The 14,183-nt window shown below is 40.0% G+C and overlaps 1 protein-coding gene across 1 annotated transcript in view; it reads left to right on the top strand.

Annotated features, from left to right (window-relative positions):
• The window catches only part of IMPG2 (interphotoreceptor matrix proteoglycan 2), a 68,254-nt gene that overhangs the window by 42,443 nt on the left and 11,628 nt on the right, over positions 1-14,183 (top strand). Inside the window, exons 10-12 of the mRNA XM_030861040.2 lie at positions 1,487-1,731; positions 3,224-3,309; positions 13,344-13,647. Of these exons, the coding sequence (XP_030716900.1) occupies positions 1,487-1,731; positions 3,224-3,309; positions 13,344-13,647 (635 nt within the window). The remainder of the gene's footprint in view (positions 1-1,486; positions 1,732-3,223; positions 3,310-13,343; positions 13,648-14,183) is intronic.

Raw genomic sequence — 14,183 nt, 5'->3', positions numbered from 1 at the left:
TGGTGTGTCTTGCTGGGTACTGCCTCTGATGGCTGTGTCTCATAGACTGGCTGGAAGCCAGAATGATGAGTAGAGCAAAGCCATTCTCATAATGACTTTTTTCTGGTAGTAGTTTAATTAAAGTTACTGAGAGTGTAGCAAAGTAGTTCAGAATACAGGTACTGGAGTCAGGCAGATCCGTGTTTGAATCTTGACTCTATCCCTTATATATGGTGAAATTTTAGGCAAGTCTTTTAACTTCTTTAAAGCTCAGTTTCTTAATAATAATCTGAAGGTAATAAAACCTTCATAAGTTTATTATGAATATTAAGTGAGATTAAAGCCTGTGAAATACCTGTCACATTGTAAGCACTTACAAAAATGTTAGTTTTTAGCTGTTAGATAAATCTGAGTGTCTAGAAGGAGTAATTCTGTTGGCTTAAAAATTTTATATTCTGATGTTTCTTCAAAATGACTATTTAAGAAAATATCAAATGACATATCATGTCCTACTAATTATTTTCACTTTATCCTTTATTCCAAGAAATCTTCTCTTTGCTTGTGGAAAGATAGTGAAAAGGCCCCATTCCTAGACAAAGTTATTTCTTAGCACTTGTCAAACTTTTATTCAGCACATTAAGGAGGGAACCAACAGAAAAATGAGACCTAGTTTCTAGAGCATTTGAAAGAAGTATATATAGTTAATTGGGAAAGGATTGTTAAATTAGACACAACATTGCTAAATGCCCTACTGGTTAGTAAAATCATAAACTTTGGATTTATCGTTCTATCAGGCAAAAAAACCCATCACATTTTAGTAGTTCTTTTTTACAATCCACTATTAAACTTTATAGGACTGTAAATTGTCTGTGCTATAAAACAAAAGTATGTCTCCTGAGAGACTTAGATAACTGTCATATTAGAAAATATTCTAGCATGATATTTTTAAAAAGTCATCAATTTGCTTTATCTCCAAATATTTCATATTTTCCTTTCACAGTAGGCAACTATGTTTTAGTTCCTAGTAATTAAGCTTCTTCATTGCTTCACTCCCCATTGTGGAGTACATAATTCATCCAGCAACAGTAATAAAGAGATATGAGAGGATTTCCCATTGTTGAGTAGAGTTAGAGGGTTTTGTTTTGTTTTGTTCTTTTAAATCAGGTAGGAAAAAGGCTAATAGGGAAAGAAGGAAGCAGGCTGATAGGGAAAAGGAGCAGTTGGCTTTGAAGGGGTGAGAACATGGGGGAAGAATACGCTCAGGTATTGTGCAGGGTTGACTCTGCGGCCTCCTTAGACCCCTTTCCATGTTCTTAGATCTATAACCCTCTGTTCTCTGGGAAGAAGGGGATGGCTAAAGGTTTCCCAGAGTCTTCAGAGAATGGTGATGGAATCCATGCTTTTTGAGACTCTCCCTCTAGGTCTAATGTTTGTTCTTGGTGGGTTCAAAGCTCCTTTCTTTGTGTTTCCTTGGTGGGACCTAATCTGTTTCTCTTTTCATCCATAGTGGCATAGATGTTCACTATGCAGTTACCTTCAATGGTGATGCCATCAGCAATACCACCTGGGACCTAATTAGCCTTCACTCCAACAAGGTGGAGAACCATGGTCTTGTGGAATTGGATGATAAGCCCACTGCTGTTTATACAATTAGTAACTTCAGAGATTATATTGCTGAGACACTGCACCAGAATGTTTTGCTGGGGACCTCCTCTTTGAATCTGGATCCTGACTCCCTTCAGCTTATTGATGGTAAGTTGGATAACCATTAAGTCTTTGTACAGTTTTAGTTTCTTTTCCAGTATATTCTGGGAAAACTAATTTCCAAAAATATTTATGGTTCTGGCACTCTCTAGACTGCATGAGACAGAAGCCATCCTGATGTGAATGGCGCTTTAGCCATGCAGATAATTTGGGTAGATCAATCAGGGGTTTCTGGTGGAAGAATGGCATGAGGATTAAGATATGCCATAGGCAAAATGAGGTTGTTTAGGAAACTAAATCCATAAACAACATAGTGAGGTCTTCCTTTTATGTGGAGCCTGTGGTGGAGCTACTTCCTAGAAGGTGTCCTAAAAAAGAGGTCAACAGTTCTCTCAGAATTTCCAAGCAAGTTTAACAAAAGCTTTAGGATATCCAGTACAAACTAATTCAGGTGTTTTGACCTTTCAGTAGATGTACATTTCAATTGCTCAGAATTTTATTCCTAAAATCCATTTCTGTTTGTTTTGCCAGCTTCAGAGTTCTGAATGGCTGCAGCTTTCTAGGTGACTCAATCATCTTAAAAGATATGTTCATCTTTGATCTCATGCTACTTGTTTTCCATAGAAGACAAGATAACTGAATACACAGTTGAAAAAGAATTTTGGAAAATACTTACATTTTCCAAAAATAGGGTCTTTGACTTCTGTTTGATCCCTTTATGCCAGTGAACAGGTGAATTAAGAGAGATTCTGCTTCTATTTTTGTGTATGCACCAGATCACCTTTCTGACAATCCTTTCTTTTTAGCTTTTATTGATTCCTTCTCTCCTCCAGGCAAAATCATTTTCTTTTTTGTCTGTGTTCACATACATTATATAAATGTCCTTCATATTGTTTTATAATATGTATTTATCTGTGACATAGGGAACAGTTCCACAAAAGAAACTTGACTTTATTAATGTTTATAGCCTCAATCTCATCAAAGTCCATGGTAACTAGCAAGGATTCAGTAAATCTTATTGAATTAAATTATACAATCTACTCTGTTAACTTTATGGCTTAGTATTGGTATAGTGATAAACTCTCTGGTGTCTTACCCCATTTTTCAAAGGCACTTTCTGCCGAAAAGGAAATAGTTTTGCATAATTTTCTCCATTTTTAGCATCAACTAAATGAGTTGGAATTTCAGTTCAACTTCGTTATTAAAATGAAAAAAAAATCAGTTTTAAAGCAACTACTTCATAGGAATCTTGAAAAGAGTAAAAAATTGCTTGATAAAGGAAAGAAAATAATATAGGAGTGTCCTAAATGTAATGATGGGGAGAATATTTATTTTATGTTTGAGTCTTGTAATTTAGACAGATTGTGCTAATATAAGTACAATATTTGAATAAAGTATCAAGCATTTTCTAAGCGACTCCCCATCTGTTCTACCCAAATGTAAGCTATAAAAAGGAAAAACTTGGTTTTTAGTTGTCCCTGAACCTCAAGTACAATTGTGTCTCAACTAAAAATGTTCTTTAATGTTACTCTTTCTTTAGTGAGAGGAGTTTTACTTCCCCAAAGTGAAGACCAAGTTTGGAACACCCAAAGTTCAAGTCTTCAGGAAACCTTACCATCTATTCTGGTAAGTATGTTTCTGTGTTTTACTCCTAGAACCAGGCCCTCAAGCTTTTCTTCTTTGTACACTTACCTGCTTACTTTGGTATCATGACTTTCCCAAGCTGTTCCTATTACACATATTCTCTTATATCATCCTTGGGACATTATTCATAGTTGTCAGCTCGTGGGACCCAAGTATTGGTTCAGATAATTTAAGCCTTCTACAGTGGTTAAATGAAGTCCACACATTTGGCATTGCCAAAGTCCACACATGGTAGAAAGCTTATTTATGGTTCATACTTGCTTGGTGATAATTAAGCTATAAGTGCCCACTGAGTTGTTCTCTAAAAGTTACCCAGAAATAGTTTTTATAGCCAAGATTATAAATTTGGTGTACATAGCTACAGAGTATACATTTTTGTTCTAAGGATTGTATTGAAGAAAAAGTTTAGACTCCAAAGCATATAGAACAGTGTGTGTATGGAAAGGAGAGAAGGCAAGAGTAGAAATATTGGCTAGTTGACAGGGATGGTATATCAGGCCTGCATTTTTTTTTCATATTTAAGTCCATTTATTTCTAATGTTATTTATCCTTACATGTGTGTTTTTTTTAATTGCACTTTGAAGTTGTAGAATTTCTTTTTTTTTTTAATTGGCATATAGTTGCTTTACAATGTTGTGTTAGTTTCTGCTGTACAGCAAAGTGAATTAGCCACACGTATACATATATCCTCTCTTCCTTGGATTTCCTTCCCATTTAGGTCACCACAGAGCAGTGAGTAGAGTTTCCTGTGCTTTACAGTCTGTTCTCATTAGTTATCTATTTTATACATAGTAGTGTATATATGTCAACCCCAATCCATCCCACCCCCACCTTCCAATCAGGCCTCCTTTTAACCTGGGCAGAAAGCATTCCCATTTGCACAGAAACAGCATGGAATGAACTTTCCTTTTTGTTCTTACCACGTAACTCCCCTGGACACTCTTCTGCCCCCTTCAAATCTCCACTTGCCATGTCATCTACAGGGAGGCATCCAGTAGAAAAGAAAGTGGCTTCCTTAAGTGCAGGTAAAACAACAACCACAACACATGTAGAGACTAAGCTGTCTACAACACGACTATACGATCTTTTATTATCACACAGTCACAGAATGGTGACTCCCTCCTTCTTCATTCCCTGCTCCTTCTACCCTCTTGAGACTTCTTTTCTGTCTCATATGGCAAAGAAGAAATTAATGGTAATTAATTTCAGATACTTGTTTCCTGGCTTTAATCCAGCAATTGAAATTTAGAAAGTCTGCCCCAAATTGGCTTAACCAATATATACAGCCATTACTTCTGCTCAGGTATAGAGCCACTCAGTTTTGAAATGTGGAGTCACTGGAAATACTCTTTTTCACCAAGTTCCATGTTGGAGAAAAAAGGTTAGAGGGGGATTGACATCAGAGATTACGTTCATTGGGTGTCTGTTTATTCATTCACTTATTAATTCAAGTATATTTATTTTGTGCTTTTCATGTGCCAAGTGCTGGGGAAACTAAGATGAATAAGGTGTGGCCTTGCCTACAAGAAGTTTCCAGTCTGGTGGTTGTAGACAGACTTCTACACAAATAAAGTAGTGCTGTCATAGGATTTCGTCCAAGGTGCGGTGGCAGGGAGTGGTGATCCACTGCGAACATGGCACATTCCGCTCCTTCTAATCCCATTCTACTCAGGGCTTCCGTAACCACAGATCTGTGATGATATCTTAGAACGATGTAAAGACAGAAATTTCTGCATAAGCCAGGGGTTGCAAACTGGAGACCAGCTGACTGGATCCAGCTATAGGCATGTGCTTTGGGGCCAATTTTTTTTTTTTAATTTTTATAAATTTATTTATTTATTTATTTTTGGCTGCGTTGGGTCTTCGTTGCTGCGCAAAGGCTTTCTCTAGTTGCGGTGAGCGGGGGCTACTCTTTGTGGCAGTGCGCGGGCTTCTCATTGAGGTGGCTTCTCTTGTTGCGGAGCACGGGCTCTAGGCACGTGGGCTTCAGTAGTTGTGGCTCATGGGCTCAGTAGTTGTGGCTCATGGGCTTCAGTAGTTGCGGCGCATGGGCTCTAAAGCACAGGCTCAGTAGTTGTGGCGCATGGGCTTAGTTGCTCCGCGGCATGTGGGATCTTCCCGGACCAGGGCCCGAACCCGTGTCCCCTGCATTGGCAGGCAGATTCTTAACCACTGCGCCACCAGGGAAGCCCCCAAATTTTTTAAAAAGCCAGTATTTAAAAGTAAGGAGATTTTTGCATAAAAATGCAGATTTCCAACTTCTTTTGAAAACCGGAAGATCTGATATCATTAGGTTTACATTTCCCATTGCAGAAAGTGGCTAGAGCTTGGCTGAAAGAAGCTACCCCTTTAATTATTGGCAAACACTACCTGGACTCATTTGTTCATTTATGTTGCCTCTTCTGTGGTTCTATTTGCATTTAAGCCAACTCCTTAGTTTTTCAATTTGAGGAGACATTGCAATGTTAATGGGTGATTAAAAAACATGAAAGAAAAGAATGATTAATTAGAGGTATCTGATTATTGCTTCTCCTCCTCCCCCTCCTCCCCTCCTCCTCCCCGTTCCCTCCTCCCCCTTCTCCCCCTCCTCCTTTTCCTCCCCCTCGTCCCCCTTCTCTCCCTTCTCCCCCTTCTCCCAACTCCTCTCTCTCTATTCTTTAATAGAAATGAGATTTTTTTTATCCGATTTTATTTTTAGAAATTATTTTAGACTTAAGAATGTTGGGATATTGAATTTGACACCTTTTGGCCTCCTGGTTTGGAAAATCACTTGTTGCACAGTATGCTTCCTATAGCACTTAGCAAACTTTTCAATTGGCCTTAGCAGAAGTGAAACTGGCCAATATAATATTGAACCTGTTAATATACTACATTGAACTAAAAGAAGAATTCATGAGTTGAATTTGTTACTATGGGAACATCTATTCATATAAAAATAAATAAAGTGCTATTCCTGGCATGTATGTGTTCATCTTTCAAAATATATGAGAGAGCTTCATTGCCCTGCCCTTTTTTTTTTACTGGGTACTTGTTTGGAATAGATGGTCTTCCTTCTTTATTTAAAAAGTCAAGCTGTGGGCTTCCCTCGTGGCGCAGTGGTTGAGAGTCTGCCTGCTGATGCAGGGGATGTGGGTTTGTGCCCCGGTCTGGGAAGATCCCACATGCCGCGGAGCGGCTGGGCCCATGAGCCATGGCCGCTGAGCCTGCGCGTCTGGAGCCTGTGCTCCGCGACGGGAGAGGCCACAGCAGTGAGAGGCCCGCGTACCGCAAAAAAAAAAAAAGTCAAGTTGTTTACTTTCACATTTTACGTTGTTTACTTGTGGCTTAATTTTTATTAAAGATATTGTGTATTGTTTTAACTTTTATGAACTGAAAAGGAGTTTATAGGTTTATGGAAATCATATATATTACTTGAGCATTTCTTTTTCATTGAGGATTCAGCTGTTTTCCTAATGTGTGTCAGATCATAGGCTCTGTCTGATAAAACTCAGTTTCTTAAGTATAGGTCGAAGAGCTTAGCCTTCTCTCTTAGAATTTCAAAAAAATGCACACTTAGAATTTACAAGGATGTAAATGTGCCTTACTCAGCTGGAAGCACAGGTGGCTTTAACATATCTCTATAAGTGGTTTTAGGTAATTCAGAGGAAAACAAGTGAATTCCCTGGTATGGTATGACACTCATCATCATACCAACATTTTTGAGGGACAGACTTAGTATTGAGTAAATGGCCTTCTTACTTTTCACTGAATACATATATAGTTTTAGATAATAGAAAAAAAATGAGAAAGAAAGAAACTTTTCCTCATATACAAACAGCCTCCATTTTCAACATAGATGTTTAAATATTAGAAAATGGTTTTTCCTCCTTTCTCTCCTTTGTGTTCACCTGGGTCTTTTAGATTTGTGCATATATGCTAACCTGAATGAGAATAGACTGCCAAGTCTGCTAGCTCCGGTTTCTCCGCTGGAAATCCTTTTGCCCTCTGTATGTATTCCTCAATGAACAGTCTGGTATAGTGAGTGAAGCACGGGGACCGAACTCTAGAAACTCAGAATCTGGTTCTGACTTTTTTTTCTCTATTTTTTGTGACTGTGGGCATTTCACTTCTATGAACCTCAGTTCCTTATTTTTAATAGGCAAGTTTGGACTAAATGATTCTTAAGAGTCTTTCTAGTTATAAAATTTGATAGTTTTGTTACATTCAAACATATGTGCACGCTCAGCCCCACTTCCTAACATAAGATTTTTATAAACCAAAGGATGGCCTTATAAAGCACTGAGCCTTTGGCAACACAAAAGCTTCTATTTGTTTTACTTCTACATTCTGGAATTCAGTTGGTTGCCTTTTTCATTTATCTGGAATTGAGCTGTTGCTCTCTCCATCTGGTCAATTCATTTTATTCCCCCTAGCTTTATTGAGATATAATTGACATCCAACACTGTATAAATTTAAGGTGTGTAATATGATGGTTTGATACACATATATTGTGAAGTACTTATCACAATAGAGTTAGTTAACACCTCCGTAACTTCACATAATTACCTTTTTTTTTTTTTTTGGTGGTAAGAACATTTAAGATTTACTCGTTAGACAAATTTCAAGTTTATAACACAGTACTGTTAACTATAGCCACCACGTTGTACATTAGCTACCCAGAACTCATTCAGCTTATAACTGCAAGTTTGTACTTTTTAACTGACATCTCTCCATCTCCCCATCGCCAGACTCTGGAAAACACCATTCTACAGTTGTTTTTATGAGTTTGGCTTTCTCAGATTCTACATATAAGTGATATCATACAGTATTCTTCTGACTTATTTCACTTAGCATAATGCCCTCAAGGTCCATCCCTGTTGTCACAAATGGCAGGATTTCTTTCTCTTTCATGGCTGAATAATATTCCATTGTATATATGTAACACATCTTCTTTATCCATTCATCTGTCAGTGGACACTTAAGTTGTTTCCATATCTTAACTATTGTGACTAATGCTGCAGTGAACATGGGAATACTATAGATATCTCTTTGACACACTGATTTAATTTCCTTTAGCCATATACTCAGAAGTGGGTATTGCTGGATCACATGGTAGTTCTATTTTTAATTTTATGAGGAAAAAATTTTTTTCCACACACCATTGCCAGCACTTTTGTCTTTTTGACAATAGCCATTCTAACAGGTGTGAGGTGATATTTCACTGTGGTTTTGATTTGCATTTCCCTGATGATAGTGATGTTGAATATCTTTTCATGTAGCTATTGGCCATTTGGATATTTTCTTTCTGTTTTTCTCAGACCTCCTATGGATACACCTTCTCCACACTTCTTGCTGCCTGTTGTGGCAGAATTCTTAAGCTTGTATGCTTTTTTTTTGCGGTATGCGGCCTCTCACTGTTGTGGCCTTTCCCATTGCAGAGCACAGGCTCTGGACGCGCAGGCTCAGCGGCCATGGCTCACGGGCCCAGCCGCTCCGCGGCATGTGGGATCTTCACGGACGGGGGCACGAACCCGTGTCCCCTGCATCGGCAGGCGGACTCTCAACCACTGCACCACCAGGGAAGCCCTGTATGCCTTCTCTTGATCCTGCAGTGTACCAGGCTAAGTACTGACAGCTTTCCTAAAGGAAGTGCAAAAGGTTAACTTTGTCGTCTCTCCTTGGCCTATGGATAGATTCAGACTGGCTTTTTGGGCCTGCTCGCTAGCTGTCTGCCAAAGTCCGCTCTCCCTGCCATGGGGAGTGCACACGAGGAGCTGGCCGTGGGGTGGAGGAGGTGCCTGTGGGGGTGAGGTGCCCATGGGCCAGTTGAGGGGGATCCATGGGCAGGGTGTCTTGGCAGCTCGTGGTCAGACCTCCTGGTGGAGTCAGTCATGTAGTTAGTAGGATCTGCATCCCTGTGATATGTTCAGAGTCCTGGCCGCCGTTCTTTCAGCCACTTCCCATCCCCTGGTCGTGCAGTTTACAACTCAGTTCTCTGGATAGAGTGAGAGAGAAACAGACCTCTTTAGCAAGGTCCTGCACAGCTGGGGAGGCCAGAGACTCACTCACATGCTCTCACTTTCCGCTGTGCAGAAATCATGTACAGAGAGGGTTTCTCTTGGCCCTGAGCTGTGCTGCCTTGGGGGAGGGATGAGGTGGGTAAAGGGAAACTGTTCCTCTTACACTCGCCAATGTGTCTAAAGTTGGACGTTTTTGCTCAAATGGTGTGTTTGGAGCTTCTCTGTTGGACTCCTGGACTTCCACAAAGGCTCTGTCATTCATGGGTGACTGTCTAAGTCATTGTTCTCCAGGGGCTCCCAGACTGTGTCTGAGAGGGGCTGGAGCCAGTTCACGGGCCACCTCAGGGTCCACAGCCAGGACTGAGGTCTGTATGCTTCTTACCCTGTGCATGGGTGGGCTAGACTCCTTCTGGGTCCCTTGGTGTATGATGCTGGATCCCACAGCTCCCACAAAGGCACTTTTGTCCATAGAGGATGCCAAATTGTTACTGTTGAAGGGGGAATACGAGTGGGGGATGTCTTACTCAGCTGACATCACTCTGGCTCATTCTTGAGGACCCAGAAAGTTTTAGACCCTCTAGTCAGAAACGTAAGGCAACTTTGTGTGTCTGTTTGGTGCTGGGTTATATAGGAGCACTGGGTACGCAGGTCAGTGATTGCAAGCTGCCTTCACTACATAGAGTTATATAAGGTTAAGTTCGCTCCTTGTGATGATGTACTCTTAAAATATTAAAATTTACTAGAAAAAAGCCAGAAATCTTTCCCCTGATTAGATCATCTTTTTGGCCTTACTCATGAATCAAGTCTTGATATCCTCATGTTTACTTCTGACGAGAGAATTCCCAAGAGGTAATTTCTTATCCTGAAATGGTTCTTTTATTATTATTATTTTTTAATCTTTTGTAGTTACATCCTGTCTTTTGAGGATGGTCTTCCTCTTTCTTTGACATATATCTTGCCTTTCTCTACTTTCTCTGTATATTTCATTTCATCAGACTCTGGTCACAGACTCCAGTCTAATGCTCAGATGTGTCTTCCTCTATTCCATTTTTTGACCAAAGTCACACTGGCAAAAATATTCACTAGTATTGCGCCATCCACTTTTCATCACTTCCCTCTTAACTTTCTAGATTCTTTATTTCTAATCAAATTTAGCAGAATGATACCATTTTTGGTTCATGTTGTTGTTATTTTAATTGATTCTCATTCTTCCTTTTCTGGCTATTTGTATTTCATTACAAATTATGTAATCATCTTTTGACAGAAGTGATTCAAACTTTTATGGATTTTAAAAATACATTGCACTACAAAACATGGCACGGCCAGGGTTTCAATAGTAACAGAACCACCTGTTCTGTTAAGGGGTTAAGGGAGTGAAAAAGGGATCTTGAGGTATGCTGAGACTAATAACAGTGAGAAGCCATTCCCATCCATTGGATTGTAGGGCAAGGGGAGGAAATGCAATTACCAGAGCCCAGTGAGAGCTGAAGTTGCAATTGTAGAGGGACGCAGCTACGTCTGCAGTATTGAGGCTTGGAGGAAACTGGGAAGAAATACCGAAACCTCTCACTCTTCCTGTCCTTTGATCTTCTGCTTGTAAAAGTGTAAACTCAGACAGAAGACAGCTGGTAAGGGAGCAGGGTGATGAAATTATCAGGGAAGAGAAGGAGCTACGGTGGTGGCAGATGAAAATAGCCAGCAGGATGGCCCACTTAAAATAGGACCTAATTAAAAGCATGAACAAGGTAGGAAGTGTTGGTGTCACTGAGTTCCACAAAAGAAAATTAGTTACTTGACTTAGTGCTTTTAGTTTAGAAATAGTAGATGAAACTGAGAGTATCTCCATATATATGCAGTGGTCTACTATGCATTTGTCACTAGAAGAGGGGATAAATTGGGTCATGCTCAGTGATTTCTTGCCTCATGTTCCCTCCCTTGTGACTAGGAGAGTGTGCTGTCTAAGGCTTCCTCACATGGACCCTTGATGGAGAGACAAGGGGAAGTGTGTAGGCAAAGCATACAAGACTAATTAGGTCATGACATTGGGTTGAGTCCCTCCGTAGGCTAGTAGGTTGTTTAGTTCCTGGCCATGGACTGAAGTGTAGGTAGCCACCTTAAAATTGTGTGCTTTTGTTTAAAAATCACATTAGGCTTGAGAGTATATGCCAGTGAAAATTCACTACCCTTGGCAGGAATCTCCTGGAAGAGTGGGGAGAGGATTCTATTCAGAGCTTCTTAGTTTTCATGGGCTTTGTTTTGTTTATAGCTCTTCCATGAATTCTAGTCTTCAGGCAGGTTTATGCTTGTGGAAAATTTCTTAAAGTTTCCAGTTGATGAGAAATATAATGATTTAACAACTAAAGAAGTATTTTAGAAACCCAGGCTGGAATAATACAACCAACACATGATCAAGCTGCATCCTCTACTGAGGAGCTTTTAAAAGTACCATGTCTAGGTCCTACCCTCAGACCAGTTAAGTTAGAATCTCTGAGGTGTGGGGTGTGGGCATTGGTGTCTTTAAAAAGCTTACATGTGATTTTTTAAAAAAATTTATTTATTTCCTTTTTTTTTTTTTTGGCTGCATTGGGTCTTCGTTGCTGTACGCGGGCTTTCTCTAGTTGCAGCGAGCGGGGGCTACTCTTCGTTGCGGTGCATGGGCTCTCATTGTAGTGGCTTCTTTTTTTTTTTTTTTTTTTGTGGTACGTGGGCCTCTCACTGTTGTGGCCTCTCCTGTTGCAGAGCACAGGCTCCGGATGCGCAGGCTTAGCAGCCGTGGCTCACGGGCCCAGCCGCTTCGCGGCATGTGGGATCTTCCCGGACCAGGGCACGAACCCCTGTTCCCTGCATCGGCAGGCGGACTCTCAACCACTGCGCCACCAGGGAAGCCCGGTGGCTTCTCTTGTTGCAGAGCACAGGCTCTAGGCGTGTGGGCTCAGTAATTGTGGCTCACGGGCTATAGAGCACAGGCTCAGTAGTTGTGGTCCACGGGCTTAGTTGCTCCGCGGCATGTGGGATCTTCCTGGACCAGGGCTCGAACCTGTGTCCCCTACATTGGCGGGTGGGTTCTTAACCACTGCACCACCGGGGAAGTCCTTGCATGTGATTTTAATGCTATTTAGAGTAGAGAATGATTGATCTTTTCCATTTTCCTTTTTCAGTTTTTATCTAGGAAATATTTTGTGAATTCCTTCTATGCATATGACACTTCTTACTTTTTGTTATTCAGCATAGATTGGAATATATAAACTCCTATCCAGTGTTATGGCTGTTTTACCTATTAACATCATTAAACTTTTTTACGTGGACTAACCTTCACAGGATTAAATAATCAGTATGTTCAATGGTTGTGTTTCTGTCTACTTTTCTATTCCTGAAGCTAAACTTTAAGATACGATTAGTACTACATTAGTAAAAAGTCACTGGAAAGAGAAAATTTTATTTTGTAAGTGTGATACCAATTCACAGATGTTCCTATTTGCTCAAGGTAAGAGACCACATTTTGATGTGTTGCAATTTCGTATCAAAATAAAAGACCTTAATTTAATACCTTTCAGAATGATGAATAAAATTACTGATTGTTCTTTCTGCTGTGGGCAATGTGCTTAGGTCTTTGACAACAAATTACAGATATTAGTAACATCTATGTATTTAAAGTATTTAAGCTAATAAGACAGAGGGAAAGGAACCATCTAAAGCAAGGCAAACAATATTTTCTCTCACAAACTCACTTTGTTTGGGATCTTTTAAATATATTATCTCATCTATTCCCACTTTCCAGGTGAGATTCAAGCGATACATGATTTTTCTCTAGATTTTCCAACTAGTAAGTGGTTGAATTAGGATTTAATTATGGATCTGTTTGATTCTAGAGCCCATACTCCCCTTCCCTCCCCCAATATTACATTGCCTTTTTGTCCCTAGAAAATCCAGGAATGTAGATAGATAGATGGTATTTGAAATTATTTTTATGTGTTTCTTTTATCTATGATATGATTTAGCCTCTTTTTGCCCCTCCAGGATAATACCCCTCAAGCTGAATGGCCCTCAGCAGATGAATTCACCATGAGCAGTATTTCACCACTTGATTTCAGCTCTGGTCCTCCTTCAACCACTGGCAGGGAACTCTGGTCAGAAAGCCCTTTGGGTGATTTAGTGTCTGCACCCAAATTAGCCTTTCCCTCGAAGATGAGCCTCAGTTCTTCCCCAGAGGTTTTAGAGGTTAGCAGCTTGACTCTTCATTCTGTCACCCCAGCAGTGCTTCAGACTGGCTTGCCTGTGGCTTCTGAAGAAAGGACTTCTGGGTCTCACTCATTAGAAGATGGTAAGGAATTCTAATGACTTTTTGTACTTCTTTATTGTATCAGATGACAAAGGTTTTGAAGAGAGCGAGAGACTAGGGTTAGGAGAAAAGCATGGCAGCATTCATTAGGAGGAAATGTCTTGGGAAAGTTGTGTGAGAAAGGAAACAATCAGCTTTAATTGGTTGGAAGGGAGCATCCAAATAGGTAAATAATTAGAAATGAACTTGTGGGCTGGGCTGGGATCACCTAATAGATATTTTGAAGGTCTTGTTAAAGAATTTATAATTTAATTATATTACTATTTAAGAACTACTCTACTTACTTGAATATTTGAGTGGTAAACAAACAGCCTCAAAGAAGATTATTCCAGTATCTTTTAATAGGATTAATTGGGGGCCAGTAGAGATTTTTAGCTTGTATCAGGCTTGAGAAGGGGAAAACCTGAACTAGGGCAGCTACAGCAGAGATTAAGAAATGAAAGTCAAGTAGCTGATTTAGCTGTTGTGGGATGTGACTCAGGGATGGAGTATATGTGAAAGAGGAAAATGAACAAAGA

Source organism: Globicephala melas, chromosome 4 (genome assembly GCF_963455315.2).
Source record: "Globicephala melas chromosome 4, mGloMel1.2, whole genome shotgun sequence".
NCBI lineage: Eukaryota > Metazoa > Chordata > Mammalia > Artiodactyla > Delphinidae > Globicephala > Globicephala melas.
Note: the sequence above shows the minus strand (reverse complement) of the source record. Positions and strands in the feature narration are given on the sequence as shown.